This window comes from Leptonychotes weddellii, chromosome 8 (assembly GCF_054177405.1).
Source record: "Leptonychotes weddellii isolate Sample4059 chromosome 8, ASM5417740v2, whole genome shotgun sequence".
Lineage (NCBI taxonomy): Eukaryota > Metazoa > Chordata > Mammalia > Carnivora > Phocidae > Leptonychotes > Leptonychotes weddellii.
In genome coordinates this window covers 97,828,267-97,845,230 of record NC_138376.1, presented here as the reverse complement: position 1 = coordinate 97,845,230, position 16,964 = coordinate 97,828,267, and the positions used below count along the sequence as shown (strand labels likewise).

The 16,964-nt window shown below is 34.6% G+C and overlaps 1 protein-coding gene across 4 annotated transcripts in view; it reads left to right on the top strand.

Annotated features, from left to right (window-relative positions):
* THEMIS (thymocyte selection associated) overlaps nucleotides 1–16,964 on the top strand; it is a 188,124-nt gene that overhangs the window by 126,360 nt on the left and 44,800 nt on the right. Inside the window, exons 5-6 of one of the 4 annotated variants that reach the window (XR_014147934.1) lie at nucleotides 11,436–12,017; nucleotides 12,221–14,049. The exons of 2 other annotated variants lie outside the window; for them this stretch is intronic. Coding sequence is in view for 1 of the 2 variants with exons in the window: in XM_081828975.1 (XP_081685101.1) it covers nucleotides 10,802–10,864 (63 nt within the window). In the remaining variant the exon portion in view is untranslated. Of the gene's footprint in view, nucleotides 1–10,801; nucleotides 11,361–11,435; nucleotides 12,018–12,220; nucleotides 14,050–16,964 lie in introns of those variants that run through there. One more of the 4 variants, XM_081828975.1, reaches the window with a different exon arrangement.

Genomic DNA, 16,964 nt, shown 5'->3' with positions numbered 1-16,964 from the left:
GTGTCATACTTTTGTGAGTCTGTGGTACAGTCCTTCTGTTTGTGCAAAATCCTCATTTCCCCCCAAATAATTATCCAATTATATCAATGCCATTTATTCAGAATGATTTTAGTAGTGATGCCTTTTATAGCCTCACCAGTGCTAAGATGCTCTATGATAATAAACTGTGTTCTGATCTAGAAACTTTGTGTTTCGGGCGCCTGGGTGGCTCAGTTGGTTAAGCGACTGCCTTCGGCTTAGGTCATGATCCTGGAGTCCCTGGATCGAGTCCCGCATCGGGCTCCCTGCTCTTCAGGGAGTCTGCTTCTCCCTCTGACCCTCCCCACTCTCATGTGCTCTCTCTCATTCTCTCTCTCTCAAATAAATAAATAAAATCTTTAAAAAAAAAAAAGAAACTTTGTGTTTCCTGTCAGGATATCTATCTATCTATCTATCTATCTATCTATCTATCTATCTATCTGTCTATCTATCTATCATCTATCTATCTATCATCATCTATCCTTCATCTGCTCATCTACCTGACACCGTGGCAGGCTGACTTCTTATCTTATGAGCATTTTCTCAGACCCTTAAATTTCAGACTGAACACTGATCTCTTCCCTTTATGAGGCTCATGCCATGTTGATGTTTGTACTGATGAGGAATGAGACTCATTTTGTGTTAGTTGTCAAGATATTCTGTATGTCATATGTTCTCTATGATACATTCAAAAAAGAGATACCAGAAATACTGTGTGTATAAATATGCAGTTCTTCACACACACATATTTGCAGGACTGTTGAGATGGTTAGGGAAAAGCATTTCCTTGGCAGTGGTGATAGGTTTGAATTTCACTGAAACATACTATTAAGGATGATGTCATACAAAAAACGTGGTAACTGCAGCAGAGTGTCATGTTGGCACACACCATGGACTTGTGTTTTCTGGGGCTTTTATCTGCACGAGTAGATACGCAAGGTTTTTGCTTTCTGGCTAAAGGAAGAAGGGGTGGTATATATATGCAAGGGTGCTGGAGAGAGAGTAAATAATACAAGAAGGTTGGGGGGGATTTAGAATATGGAGACTTAACCTGATATATAGTGATTGTCACAACTAGTATCACAGCTTTAGGAAGAGGCAATGTTAAATAATTATTGCTGATCAGTTTCAATAAATGTCTAGTGATAGGGCTGTTCCCAGACTGGGTGGAGTCGGTATAGAAGGAGCTTTTCCAGGGACCTCCCAGATTGGTTTAACAGTGACAGTAATCTGAGAATGAGGCTTTTTAAAAATTTGTTTTGTCATGGTAGGAACATTTAACAAGAGATCTACTTTCTTAACAAATTAAGTGTATAATACAGTATTATTGAATATAGGTACAATGTTGGATGGCAGATCCCTAGAACTTATTCATCTTCCTTAACTGAAACTTCATATCCATTGATTAATAATTTCATTTTACCCTCCTCCCAGCCTCTGGCAACCATGATTCCACTCTTTGATTCTATGAATTTGAGTATTTTAGGTACTGCATATAAGTAGAATCGTGTAGTATTTGTCTTTTTATGACTGGCTTATTTCATTTAGTATCATGTACTCAAGATTCAACTATGTTTTTGCATATTGAAGAATTTTCTTCTCTTAAAAGGCTGAACAGTATTCCACGGTATCCATATACCACATTTTCTTTGTCCATTCATCTAATAATGGATATTCAGCTTGTTTTCATGTCTTGGCTGTTGTGAATAGTGCTGCATATGGATATGAGAATGCATTTATCCCTTTGAGATCTTGATTTCAATTCTTTTGGACAAATATCTAGACTTGGGTTTGCTGGATCATATAGTAGTTATGTTTTTAATTTGAGGAATTTCTGTCCTGTTCTCTAAGGTGCTTCAAACCCACTGTGCCCCTTTGGTGATTTTAAGTCTCCTGGGTTTTGAAGCTACTACTGAGCTGGGGGGTAGGAATGGGATGAAAGCAAGTCAAGCCACCACAAAGCTCACTGTTCCCATCAAGATTAAGTCATTTTTTGAATAAAAGATTCTTGGGTTGTTGAAAATACTGAGTTAATTTTAGAGTTCTGAAAAAGTTGATTCTATGATTTTTGCCAGTGTTCATTGCTTTTATGGATGAGTGGAGTTTTGGAGGTCCTTAGTCCATCATTCCTAACTGTTGATCTTGGGCAAATTATTTAACCTCCTTTTTTCTCAATTTTTACATTTGTAAAACGGGGATAATAACATGCTTCAGAAAGTTTTTGTGAGGATTAAGCAAGTTTATTTTAGGAAAATCACTGAGAATAGTACCTGGTACATCATGAACACCCAATAAACACCTGCCGTTAAGATCAAGTAGATTCATTTAAAATACATTAGTTCAGATGTTAACAAACCTATCTTTTATTATTATTATTTTTTTTAATTTGGTTTAATATTCACAGCATAAGTCACATTTTATTTTATTTTTTAGTTGGTTTATCTGGGTAGGTAGATTTATAGATTATATTCCACAAAGCTTCAGACCACAGCAGCTGTTTTCCATTCTATTATATTGGATATTCCCGGAAGCTTTTTGAAACAATGACCAATGGCCAAGCTGTTGAAGACATTATGATTATGCTAACTGTTCAGATAAGCATGTTGAAAACCATAGTAAAACAGCGTGATTTTGCCTTTTGTTACCTCAGAAAAATAAGCGTGTTTATGCATGTACTTTTTTTAAAAAAAAGATTTTATTTATTTGAGAGAGAGAGAGAGAGCATAAGCAGGGGGAGGGAGAGGGAGAAGCAGAGGGAGAGGGAGAAGCAGGCTCCCCACTGAGCAGGGAACCCAACGCAGGGCTCCATCCCAGGACCCTGAGAGCATGACCTGAGCCAAAGGCAGACACTTAACCAACTGAGCCACCCAGGTGCCCCTGAACTTTTTTTAACGTGGTTTATAAAACAGCACTTTTTGAGAGGATTGCCTCGGGACTAAATATAAAATTTACGATATTTTATGAAATACCTAGAATTATCAGTTATTGATGTTTTTATAAAATGTTACAAATTTTGATGACAAAGATGCTTCTTTGCAACATTCCCTACTAAGGGAGAGTGGACATTAGAAGGGCTCTTTCAGTGACTTAAATGTCAGCAAACTCCAACCTGTCAGAGAAAGCACATGGGAATTCCATGAGTAAGTTTAATGTACAATCAAAATGGCCAGTTCAGAATATTTAACAACTGCAATTAATTATGAAAAGTAATTAGTTATTTGCCCATTGTTCTATAAATATATTAAGCATAATAGGGGCACCTGAGTGGCTCAGTCAGTTAAGCATCCGATTCTTGATCTCAGCTCAGGTCTTGGTCTTAGGGTCGTGAGTTTAAGCCCCACATTGGGCTCCACGCTGGGCATGGAGCCTACTTAAAAAATAGTAATAATAAATAAATAAAATATATATGTGTTAAAATATATCTGTTAAATATATATGTATATACACACATATATATAAAGCATAATACTCCTAATTATCCCCTTCATTAAAGATGAAGGGGATATTTATTATTTATTTATTAGTATTTATTAGTATTCTATATATAGAACTCTATATAGTATAATATTTATTAGTATTCTAAAGGCTCTGATTTTTGAAAAATGCCTATATTGGTTCAGCAATTTTTCTTCATCTCTAATACTCAAATGAGATATTTTAATTACTATATTTTTAAAATCTTTTCATATAGTAAAGATAACACCAAATCAGATCTAAAAGAGAGAAGTGTACTAGATACAAAACTTTCTAAGATGTATCATTCTGAAAAAATAATTTAGATCATATATCTATACATTTAACCCAATCCCCCCCAAAATTCAGCTGACTTCATAAAAACAGAAATTCACAAGCTAATACTAAAATTTATATGCAAATACAAAGGACCTAAAATAGCCAAGACAATTTTTTTTAAAAAAGAAAGAAGTTGTAGAACAAATGTTACTTCATTTCAATTTTAATAAATCCACAGTAATCAAAACATTGTAGCACTAGAATAAGGATAAATCTAAGATCAATGTAGCATGAAAGAGCAGAGAAATAAATACACACATAAATAGTCAACTGATTTTCAACAAAGGTGTCAACATAATTCAATGGAAATAGGTAATCTCTTTATCAAGGGTATTGAAACAACTGGTATTTATGGAACAACTTGATATCGACTGGGAAAAAAGAATGTACCTCATAAACCCAAATCAAAAAGCTAAAGTTATATAATTTTTAGAAGCAAAGATAAAATATTTACAATTTGGGAAGGCAGAGATTTTTTAAAAATAGGACACAACAAAAATGAACCATTTTTTAAAAAGTTAAGTTGAATGCCATCAGATTTGAAAACTTCTTCTCTTGGGGCAGCTGAGTGGCTCAGTCGGTTAAGCGTCTGCTTTCGGCTCAGGTCATGATCCCAGCGTCCTGGGATTGAGCCCCACATCGGGCTCCCTGCTCAGTGGGGAGCTTGCTTCTCCCTCACCCTCTGCTTGCCGCTCTGCCAACTTGTGCTCTCCCTCTCTCTCTCTTTGTCAAATAAATAAATAAAATCTTTAAAAAAACAAAACCAAAACTTCTTCTCTTTTCAAGATACTCTATATTAAAGATGAAAAGAAATGTCCCAGTCTGAAAGAAAATATTATATACATGTATCTAAAAAAACATTTTTATTTGTTATATGTTAAAAAAAAAATCTTACAACTCAACAATGAGAGGACAACACAACTGGAAAAAAGAAAAGAAAAAAATTTGACCAATTTACAAAGGAAGCATTCAAAATGGTTGATAAATGTTTGAAAAAAAAAAAACTGCTCTACATTCAAAATCATCTTTGTCAGTAATTAATCACAATGAGTTACCAAATAGCTAAAGTTAAAAAGACTAACAGGATCAACTTTTGGTGTGCTTGTGGAGGAATTGGAACTCTCATACACTGCTTATGGGAATTAAATGATAAAACTTTAAAAAAAACTACGTGACAGATTTTTTAAAAAAGATTGATTTATTAGCCTGATGATGGGTATTAAAGAGGGCATGTACTGAATGGAGCACTGGGTGTTATATGCAAACAATGAATCATGGAACACTACATCAAAAACTAATGATGTAATGATGTAATGTATAGTGATTAACATAGCACAATAAAAAAAAAGATTGATTTATTTTAGAGAGAAGAGAGAGAAAGCGCAGGAGGAAGGGGCACAGAGGAAGGGAGAGGAGAGAAAGAGAATCTCAGGCAGACACCCCACTGAGCACAGAGCCTCATGTGGGGCTCGATATCACAATCCTGAGATCATGACCTGAGCCAAAGCTAAGAGTTGGATGCTCAACCAACTGAGCCACCCAACTGCCCCTATATGACAAATTTTTAAAAGAAGTTCTGTATAAATCTTTTGTAAGACTTTGCCATTCCACTTGAAGGAACTTACCAAGGAGGAATGATAAAAGTATATATCCACACAAAGACATGTACAGGAATATTTATATATTCTTTATTTATTGTAACTCCAAACAAGAAGCAACCTATATTCTTTCACAGATGAATAGATAAACATACTGTTGCATAGCCATATAATGGAATATTACTCAGCAATGAAAAGGAATACAAAGGCATGAATCAATCTCAAAAGCATGAAGCTGAACCGGAGAAGTCAGAGAGTAGACAGTAAATGATTCTATTTATATAAAATCTAGAAAGGCAAAACTGATCTATAGTAAGAGAGAGCAGATCATTTGTTGCCATGGGTGGGAGACATTCACTGCAAAGGGGCATGAAATAATTTGGGGTGGTGGAAATAGAAAATATATTTTTTAATTTAGGAAAAAATATCAAAGCCAGAGTGGTACCAGTAAAGTATTGTGGCCTGTAGTTCAAGATGAGACCAAAAGTGTGGCTGGAAGTTTCTTGAGGCTTCAGAAAATTATTTTTTCTGAAAATTATTTTTGCAGAAAATTTTTCTCTCAGTAGAAATTACATCTAAGGCTCTTAAAACATATTCACCCTGTCTGCTATGAGCCTGTGCATCCTCACTACTGACCCAAAGTGAAGACCCCACTCAGAAAATATGTGACTGTCACTTTTGTCTAGTGAATTTCATTACAATTTAAACAAATCCACAATTTTTAAAAGAATTGTAACAGTTGGGACAGAAAGGAACAGAGCATTTAAAACAAAAAGGTTCTTGAGCCCCAAACTTCTTCCTGGCAGGAAACAGGCTGAGAACACTACTCAGCTGCAAACATGAGCTATTTCTTTTCTTTTTTTTTTTTAAGATTTTATTTATTTATTTGAGAGAGAGAGAGAGAGAGGGAGAAAGAGCGAACACAGAGGGAGAGTTAGAAGGAGAAGCAGGCTCCCCACTGAGCAGAGAGCCTGATGTGGGACTCAATCCCAGGACCCTGAGATCATGACCTAAGCCAAAGGCAGACACTTAACCCACTGAACCACCCAGGCACCCATGAGCTATTTTTTAAGAAATGAAGATGATTGAGAGGATAGTGTCAAGACTTCAGAGCATGGGGCCTGCAGCCAAGAAGAATAACCCAGAGAACATATTTGGGTCCTAAGCAACATACCCCCTGCCTTCCGAGCAAAGTGAAATGGCAACTGTGCTTTGCTAGATTTCAGTAATTTTTCAGACCGGTGACTTCATTTTGCTCCCATTTTTCCTCCTCTTTTTGAGTGGAAACATCTATTGCAGTTCTCCTGATCCTGTCTCCCCATTGTATGTTGGGTATGTGGGGGCCACATAGCTTGTTTCTTTACTTGTCTTCTGATCAAGAGGTGGTCCACCATAAGTAATCTCAACTACACCAGAACCTGATTTACATCATGTGATCCTAGACTTAAAGTGTAATCCTGAGGTTGAAATGGGATGAAACTTTTTTTTTTTTTTTAAAGAGAGAGAGAATGAGAGACAGAGAGCATGAGAGGGAGGAGGGTCAGAGGGAGAAGCAGACTCCCCGCTGAGCAGGGAGCCCGATGCGGGACTCGATCCCGGGACTCCAGGATCATGACCTGAGCCGAAGGCAGTCGCTTAACCAACTGAGCCACCCAGGCGCCCGAAATGGGATGAAACTTTGAGGGTTTAGGGAGTCTGGTAAGTATATGTTGGAAATGGAAGAGATGTGTATCATCTTTGGCCAGAGGACTAACTGTGATAGTTACTTTCCAAAGATGGCCTCTGTCATAATTTTATTAGATTAATATTTGTTACATTAAACACTAGGGTGTCAGATGGTGAGCTGAGGTTTAACAAAAGACCACAAGAGAATTGAAATAGAGAAGTCTTGGAGAAAATACATGGCAAGCCTGGAGAGACCACACGGGGCGATCAAGGCAAGGTGCAGCAAAGAGAACTGGGAGCACTGGGGGCACATGCCTTAATTAGGGTCCCAGGGTAGAGTCTTTGGGATTCCCAGGCTAAGATTAAATTGGTCAGTTTAAACCAAAGAAGAGTAAGGTTTTGGTAAGCTTCACAGGAGTTTTATCTGAGTTTATGAGGGAAAGGCCCTGGGAGACAGAGGAGACTGTTTATCATGCAGACCATTGGGGAAGTCATACCAGGAACTTAATGCTATCTTGTTGGAGAGACCACTGGGATGTCCAGTCATCACAGCATCCCGGAAGAGCCTAGCTTTCCCTACCAAAGTCCTCTGCACGTAGTGAGCCATCTTGGACATTGCAGACCCACATAATATCACAGGGAACTGGGCCTACTTGAGTCACGGAATGGTGGCAATAATAAAATGCTGTTTTAAACCACTATATTTTGAGATGATTTGTTATGCAGCAGTAGATAGCTAAGACATGTATACAAGCCACTAACTGGGTATAAACATGTAAGATTTATAGAATAAAATCAATAAATTGGCTATTATAGTATTTTTACTTTGAACTTGAGCTAATCTTTTATTTATTTATTTATTTATTTGAGAGAGAGAGTGAGAGAGAGAGAGAGCACAAGAGGGGGGAGCGGGAGAGGGAGAAGCAGACTCCCTGCCAGGCAGGCAGCCCGATGCGGGACTTGATCCAAGGACTCCAGGATCATGACCTGAGCCGAAGGCAGTCGCTTAACCAACTGAGCCACCCAGGCGCCCGAACTTGAGCTAATCTTAAACCTTTTATTCTGGCATATAATTACATAACCACAAACATTAGAGGCTTCTACAGTTGTTGCTATGTTGATTATTATTCTTTAGGTTGTTTGGCTTCAAAAAAAAAGGTTGCCTTTTATAAAGTTAAGTGACAGTTTAAGCCATTTATAGATCTTGGCAAGGAAGAAGATACCAGATGTCATGTGTGTGATGGAACTATCCATAATCTTCTTGTTGTCATTAAAAAATCTTTTAAAATCCTTTAGTGGAAGTTTAAATTTGTAGCTCCTTATCAGTCAGGAGAAAGCAGGTAATTTTTTTTATAATACATAAAGAATTTTTAAGGTATCTGAGTATTTTTAACTGTTTTCTTTTTAATGGTGGAAAATGGGATAAAGAGGCTCAAACACATTCTAAAAATGTAAATTCTTCTTTTAGAAATTTCTAGTGTACAACTTGGCATGCTAGTCATGCTGAAATATATCCAGAGTATGTATGATGATCAGAAACAGTGTTCCTTGACAGAAACATTCTAAGTCTTTAGGCTTCCACATTAGCTTAATTATGTGAGACCATTATAACAAGCTATATTTTTTGCCTTGTTCCTCAAGGAAGTGCATTTTAGGCCAAAGTTCTGTATTCTTATCAGCAGAATCTTAGAATTACCTCTAGCTTCTTAATTATTTTTCTATCCTCAAAATCATGCTACAGGTAACTTCTAGGCTTTAGGTGTATCATTTGAATCAGCATATCTTTATACGAAGACAGACTTTTAATTGTGGAACTTAGCCAATGTTACCAACTTGATTTAGTATAACTTCATTTGTTAAGTAGATCATGACTGGCAGAGCCAAGAGAAGTCTAATAAACACATTTTCCTTCTTATAGGATAAGAATTCCTTGAAGACTGAGTTTTCCTCCCCTTTTAGTGAACCACCTAAGAAGAAAGATTGGACCTCTAAATCATTCACCAAAACTGCTTACACTTTTAGACTTCTCTGGGAGTAGAAACATCAAAATCACATTAGAATTCAAAGATACTGTTGTTGTTTCCGGAAAAAAAAGCCATAGGAATTAGAATCTATTGGCAAGAATACTTGTTAAAAGAAGAGTATAATCTGTGGAATAGAAGATATTTGAGTAATCCTGGCTGTACAGAAATGAGCCATCACATCCAAGCTTTTTTTTTTTTTTCTCCAGAAAATGACCCCAAGAACTTAATCTTCAACCAATTAAATTTTTAATAAAATACTTTATTAGCTCAAATATAAGGACTCTTCCTTAAAAATCCTCCATGAACAGATGAACAACACTCTTTGAAAAATGGGCAAATTATAGGAATAGAAAATTTACAGAAATAAAAATGACCAATAAATACATAAAGCAATTGTTAATCCCAGTAAAAATAAAAATTATTCAAATTTTAAAATAAACTTTTAATTTATCAAGGGCAAAATAAAAAAAGAAAGATAAAAAGTTAATCAGATTGTATGAAGAAATAGCTTCTCTTCTACTCCTTATGAATACTTTTTTGACCTAGCAATTCCACTTATCATTATCCATCCTAGAAAATCCCCCATGGTACATTCATGCTGTTCCCCCTGCTTGTGTTCTCTCTCTGCCAAATAAATAAATAAAATCTTTTTTTTAAAAAAAAAAATAGTAATTGTTGCATTGTTTCAAATAGTGAACATATGGAAGCAATATAGATGTCTATTAAAAGAATGATTATATAATCTAAAAATATCCATACTATGCATTTTGAAATAATGAGACAGATGTAGATGTAGTGAAAAGTAAGTGTCCAAGATGTATTATTAAGTGAAGAAAGAAAATTGTAGAACGAAATGCACAGTATTTTCCCTTTATTAAAAAAAATCACAAAATGAAACTGCTCATTTTCATATAATCTTTTTTGTATTCTGATACATATATATAACATGATACACACATATCATTCTGAATATAGTGACCCTGGGGAGGAGGGAGGGAGAAATAGTGAAGTAAAGGCTATGCATATATTCATTTTGTAATTATGCAGAAATCAAAAGAATGGGAAAAAATCCAAAGTGCAACTTAAAAGAATCCCATCTTTGGTTTTAAACTATGCTTAGGTGAACCATAATTAAACTATGCTTAGGTGAACCATAAATAATTAAACACTTTTGCCGTTCCAAATTTCAATGTGAAGTTAGTAATTGCTATGGAATATAAAGGTAGTTTGTAAGGTCCTTTATTTAATGGAGCAGAAATAAAATCTTCTTAAGCCAAGGAAATAAGCCCGATTGGCAGTAGAGAGCAAAGCCTGAGTGTATGGGCTTAGTGACATTGAACATGTTGCTTCATTTCTATGCCACTCTTTCTTTACTTATAAAATGAGGAGATGATATATACCTTATAAGTTCCTGGGGGAGATCAGAGAAGATACTGTAGGAAAACATTTCATACACTGCCAAGCACATAACTCCTCAGATAATGGCATGTGTTTTCATTTATTCATAATAAGTACAACTAACTTAAAAATTGAAATCGCTGATTAGAACAAAGTGAAGAAAGCTAAGGAGCACTAACTCTAATGATTTACCCAATTTATTGGGATCCTTAAAAATGTTAGTTTTATTTAAGTCTGTTTATTTCCTTATTCTTTAAGAAGTCAAAAATTCTTCCAAGTATAATTAATGTTTCCATCTCCCTGCAGAGCCATGAGTTGACTAAGATTCAAGAGCCGCTTAGGAAGAAAAGTCAAGTGAATTGGAAATGAATATTGTCTTCTGATGATGTATTTGAAACACTGTAATATTTGCATTTTAGATTCAGCTCAACTTTGTGTTGTGTAAGGTGAAAAGATTCTTCAGGGTTAGCTATGTGGTAAGCAAGCAAGATTGATTATGTGCCGTAGGAAGCTAAGACCAGGACTGCCAAAATGATTAGAACCTGCTAGTAGAAAGCAAAGCCAATACAATGAATACAAAGTGATACTTGTACATTGGGCATTGAGCTATATCCAGGTAACTTTGTAGAAATGATGAGCAACTTGGGAAATTTTGTTTAGAAACACTCTAATATTTTTGAAACTGTTTAATTTCTGATCTGAATAATTATCTGAATACATAAATAATTCAGCTGATAATTGTGTTGTGATTTTAATATCCTGAATTTTAAAAATATAATTAATACTGTTTGGAGATCTCTTTTACACTTTGCCTTTATTCTTTTACAAAAGAACCTTTGTCTTTTTCTTTTTGGAGGAAAAGGCATACATATTTTAAAAGGAAGTGGTAATTAGCATCCCTATTCTCTTGTTTTCATTGGAAAGTATGGTTTCTTTTTAGGTAAGCCAACTCTCCCTTCAGACTACAAAACTGATGATGAGGCAAAAATATTCACACTTTGAAGTCAGAAGGAACAGCTTGCTGGGTTGACAGAGGCAAGTGGAGGGAAATGTGCCTGGAGTTGTTAACGAATCCAGAAACACAGCATGGCATTTAAGTTAGTTAGAAGGGATGGAAAATGAATCCCTGGAATACAAATAATGTTAGTTAACATTTATTTTGCTCTGCAAGTGTACTTCTCTAATTAAATGAAAGAAACAATATATTCTACCAATTTATAATCTGTATGAATGGAAAAATCTTTAAATACCTAGACTCAGAACTAAATAGACTGAATTGTGTGTTTGTGTGCACTTGTGTGCTGTAGTTCAGAGAAAGAGTTGGTAAGAGAAAAGGGGAGATGTATTTGTGAACATTTAGAGGTTCTATCATAAGCCATTAATAAAGAACTCATCAATTGTTATATTGGAGCTGTTGAACATATTTTACGTTTTTACTTACCTGAGGAAGGGAATTCTCTTTTTCTAGAAGTAGAATAGAAAAGGGGCTAAATAGGTGTCTAATAATCAACTATTTTTACCAGTAGTATCATTAAACATTTTTTTTTTAAAGATTTTATTTATTTATTTGAGACAGAATGAGAGACAGAGAGCATGAGAGGGAGGAGGGTCAGAGGGAGAAGCAGACTCCCTGCCGAGCAGGGAGCCCGATGCGGGACTCGATCCCGGGACTCCAGGATCATGACCTGAGCCGAAGGCAGTCGCTTAACCAACTGAGCCACCCAGGCGCCCTCATTAAACATTTTTTAAAACAAAGATTTCCAAACATTGATTCATGGTTCATGTTGCATTCAATAAATCTGTTGGTTATTGCATCAGACAAACAGAAAAGCTACATGGAATGTTGAAATTCACTTACGGAATTCCTGGTGGGCATCACAAAGACATAAGCAGTCATTAGAAGGGCTAAATCCAATGGGCTCATTGGATGATGATTACAAGTTTTTTGGAATTCTCATATTAACAATAATAACAATTCTTATCTCTCAAATAACTTTATACATGATTTTGGCCTTAAGTTTGTAGAACCATTAAGAGTCTGAAGAGATCCACTTACTTTTTTTTTCATTCTGCATTATTGAATGTTGAGGAAGAAATTACGTGTTATCATAGTACTCTTGACTTTGAGAATTCTTGAAAGTCTCAGGGGGTACCCCTTGAGAGTGCAAGGGTCTCCTATAACAGGATTAGATTTATGAGACACTTGTAGTTTACATGAAGCTTTAAAATTCACAGTTAATGAGGTTTCCCTGGTGGTGCCCCATACAAATGGAGATGTCAGAACAAAACATAGCATAAACTCCTACTGCATTTGGGGGGGTCTGATTTTGTGATAATGAAGAAGAGAGAGCAAAACAAACAATAACCTTTTACTAATCTCTTCAGGAAAAGCAGAATTGGAACAACTTCTGGAGATTTTAAATAAGAAGTGAGAAAGGGGCGCCTGGGTGGCTCAGTCGGTTAAGCGGCTGCCTTAGGCTCAGGTCATGATCCTGGAGTCCCGGGATCGAGTCCCGCATCGGGCTCCCTGCTCAGCGGGGGGTCTGTTTCTCCCTCTGACCCGCTTCCCTCTCGTGCTCTCTGTCTCTCATTCTCTCTCTCAAATAAATAAAATCTTTAAAAAAATAAATAAATAAATAAGAAGTGAGAAAATACAGATACTCAAAGATGTAATGAGAGATTGCAAAGAGTAAGACAAATACACAATCTGTTTCTGAATCACCGTGTGATTACCGATGATTGCCACTGTCTTCAGTTAAGGCCAGCATGCAACACCCCTCCTTGGGGCCTGCCTAGATCTTAACCAAGTGCATTACTTTAGGAAATAGGGTCTTAAAAAGTCAAGGTGCAGATAAGGGAAGGTGTCAATGGACTAGTCCCATTTAGTCCCTCTCTGAGGCTATGATCTCTCTCTATATATTTAATAATCCAGTTTACTTTATATTTTAATCTTGTTGATCACAGGATTCTTCTGCATACATACATTTCATAACCACCTTTACTTTTTAATGTTTTAACATTTCTTTACTATTAATTCTTTCTCAAAACTAAAGGAAAGCTACTGAAATATAAGAGCCCCAAGTTTGCAGGCTTTAGCTAAATACAAAAGACAAACTAATTTTTGGCAAATGACTGTGGAAAAATATACAGCAAATGCCTTTGGTCCTGATTTAGTCTTTACCTCATAGGAGTTTTATGAGTATTAAATGGGATAAAGTATGTATTATATCAGGTACTTAGTAAGCACTCAGTAAATGTTATCAATAATTAAGGCCTCCATCAGCCAATCTTAGGATACAGATTATGTTGCACCCTTTCCTGTGTCTTTCTAGACTAGTGATAGATACTTCTGTGCTCTCATTTATCTCTTTCTTAATTGAATCTAAATCGAACCAGCATTCAGGAATGTATGAGATGGGGCTATCGTGTCTCCTCTCAGAATTATCTATCCAATAGTGCTGTAATGTAAACCACAAACATTAGTCACATATGCAATTTTAAGTTTCCTAGTAACCATATCAAAAAAAGAACAAAAAACAGGTGAAATTAATTTGATTTATATACTTTAGTCTGTTACTTAGAAAATATTAACAATTTCATTGATTTATTTGTAATCAATATAAAATTACTAATGAGATCATTTACATTTTTTTAAGTTAAAAACTTCTTTAATTAAAAAAAATGTCGTGTGCATCTTACACATCTCAGTTCATACTGGCAATAAAGCATTCAGTAGCCACATGGATCTAGTAGTTACATACTGGATAATGCAGATCTATATAAAGAGAATGAACTAAGCTAAAGGAAGTCATCTCTAATTCTATAACCCTCACCCTAGCCCTTTAGTATGCATTTAATTCCCCTATATAAATTCATACTTTAATATATAAATTATTTTATTATGAATATAGTATAAGTATAATTTACTATTTATAATTATTTATAGTTTAATGCAGATTTATTATTTATATATTAAACTCTTTTTTTAGTTTAGGAAATTACTAAATTCTGAAAATATAACCAATTTCTGTATGTAACACATAGATGTTTTAAAAGGGAATATCTAGTATGACTTCAGTCCTTTAGTGTATTTCTTTTGAGACTTCTTGACATCTCTAGCATTGAATTCTTTTGTTAGGTAGGTATTTTATAAGTCCTTAAAACATGCATAGAACTGTACCAACTACGTAAAGTATCCACTTTAAAGTATACAATTTCGATTAAAAATTCTTATAAACTTTTATTATAATTCTGATTTTACTTAACCAATAAAGAACCAGTTTCTTTTTACATGAAATGATCTAATAATTCTTTCTTACATAAATGATCTTGTCCATTCATTCTTCTATATACTCTAAACTTCTTGTTTCAAGTAACATAATTATTTATATATTTGCCTTCTTATGTAAGATATTTTATTTTATTGAGCTTTAACATTACGCATTAAGTGACTTTTTATGTTACTGTTCTAGGAAACTTGACATTCCTGTCTTTATTTTTTCAGTAAATATCTACTGAATAGGTTTATTTATTTATTGTAGTGGTATATATTTATAATATGTATTTATTCTGAGGTAATTTTTTCATTATCACATAATGTTTTCATAAATTGTTTTAACAATAAAAGCTGTATTTCTCTAGGCAATTGATTTATTTTTGTCTTATAATTAATATAAATGTAAGAATTTATATATCCCTCTTTTGGTATACTGGAAAGTTCAGAATCCATTTTACAATCCAACTCTATCAATTGTAAAGGACCTATGATCTGATATTAATATACTCCCTCTTTTTTGACTATATCTTATTTTTGTTGTATTCTCAATTCTTTTTTTTGTATTCCATTGGTTTCATATATAATTGTTATATATATATGTATGTATATATGATTCAAATATCTTTTGTAATGAAGCTGTGTAAGTATATATGTATACATATACATATTTGTGGTGTATCTATATCTGTATCTGTATGTATGTATATATGTATCTATAGAAAATAAATTATATTATTGTCAAAATATTTCCTGCCCTTCTCTATTAGATTGTTCTCTACCAGGTTATTTCTGAAGGAAGATAATATTCTCAGCACCACTCATATCAGACTTGTCCATGTGTCTTGACTTGGCTGATAAAATGTGACATGGGTGACATGTGCCACTTCTAAACAAAAGCTTTGAGAGTCTGTACTTGGTTCCCCCATTGTTCTCTTCTCCCTGCCAAGAATTTGGTAATTCCTTGATAGTAGCCACTCCTTTAGCTTGGTCCCAGAGCCTAGTTACAGCTGAATCCTGAAAAGCAGGAGTAAGAAACAAACCTATATTGCTGTAACCTACTAAGACTTGGTGGTTCTTGATATCACAACTAACTAATTTAAACTGATACAGTTGATACTAATATATATACATACATGCATATATATGTGCATGTGTGTATATATATGTAAATCTATGTGATGAGTAAATTGAGTCTCTTTAAATATAAAGTACCTAAACATATTAGTGCCTTTAGAGATTGTCACATTTTTGTCTATTCAAGAATAAATTTATATATATTATCAAAGGCTTAGATATATCAGTAACTCTGACAATAATTGTAGAAACCAGTAACTTATTATACCATAGATCATGGCTCATATGGCTACTAGCCATGTGGGGCTATTTAAATTTAAATTAGCTAAAATTAAAAATATAGTCCCTTGTAGCCAGTAGCTAATGTAGTAAATAACACAGATAACTAACATTTCTCTCATCCCAGAAAGTTCTGTTAGAAAGCTCTGTTATTGAATAGAAGAATTTTTTTTTGCTTGCTGTACAGATTATTTTTATTTCCTCCTTCTCCTTTCTAATATAAGGTGGTGACCATTTTTTAGTATGAAACTATTTCATTATTATTATTGCCACAAAAATCATAAGTTGGCAGAAACATTCTAATAAGGAAATGTCTGAATTAAAAAGTCACTCTATATTGTCCACTTAACAGGAAAAAAACCCAAGATTAGTTGTGGCAGCATTTCCTGTTAGGACAGAAATAATTGGGCTGCAGAGCAAGCACATTTTGGAGTTCAAAGTGACATTACTGCTCCCTTATAAAAGCTAAACAATGAACCACTTTGATGAAACTCACTTTTGAAATTAACTCGACTAGCATATTAAAATACTAGAAAATACACTATCATTCTAAGCTTTATTTCTTCAGCTGAATAAAGTAGCTGTCATATTAGGAAATAATTAATAATTAGTGAAAAATACTAGAGGATGCAGTTGAATGACAGAGGAGTCAGGGGAAAAAGCCAAAAGCTTCATTTAAAAATTCCCGAATGCTTTCTGAAATGTTTTTTTTTTTTTTAAGTTTTCTCTTTTTTTTTTTATTCTTATGTTAATCCCCATACATTACATCATTAGTTTTAGATGAAGTGTTCCATGATTCATTGTTTGTGCATAACACCCAGTGCTCCATGCAGAATGTGC